The 484-nt window shown below is 41.1% G+C and overlaps 1 protein-coding gene across 1 annotated transcript in view; it reads left to right on the plus strand.

Moving 5' to 3' along the window:
* LOC119592681 (fibrinogen C domain-containing protein 1-B-like) overlaps nt 1-484 on the plus strand; it is a gene marked incomplete at its 5' end in the record, with an annotated part of 56,126 nt that overhangs the window by 313 nt on the left and 55,329 nt on the right. Inside the window, 1 exon segment of the mRNA XM_037941596.1 lies at nt 128-224. Within this exon segment, the coding sequence (XP_037797524.1) occupies nt 128-224 (97 nt within the window).

Raw genomic sequence — 484 nt, forward strand, 5'->3', positions numbered from 1 at the left:
TGCAAAAATAACACTCTCATTACCATATCAAAACATCTCACTGCCGAAGTCCAATTACCTCGTGAGGCATAATTAAAGATTAATCACCGCCGTCCACCACCTTATCTCTCCTGAATTTCCTCCGCAGCTGGGGACAATGGAGCACATTCAGAGTAAACTACTGACGGAGTATGGCGAGTTGAGGGCGTCCGTCAGCGAGGTCGGAAGGAACACTCTGGAACTGAGTAAGAACCTGCCTGTTCTCTATCTGTTGTCTATTAGGGTGTTAGGATGATTAGATTTTGAATATAGGTCTCTGTGGATTGGGTTTTGAATATAGGTCTCTGTGGATTGGTTTTCTACTGCAGGGGTGTATGAGAGAATGATATACAGTATGTAATATTCTAGACCATGTAAACTTCAGATGTAGTTCTGCTAAATCCGATATACTGTTGTATGCATGTTTTGCACACTTATGGGATATATACATTTATATACATACATG

The sequence above is a fragment of the Penaeus monodon genome, chromosome 30 (genome assembly GCF_015228065.2).
Source record: "Penaeus monodon isolate SGIC_2016 chromosome 30, NSTDA_Pmon_1, whole genome shotgun sequence".
NCBI lineage: Eukaryota > Metazoa > Arthropoda > Malacostraca > Decapoda > Penaeidae > Penaeus > Penaeus monodon.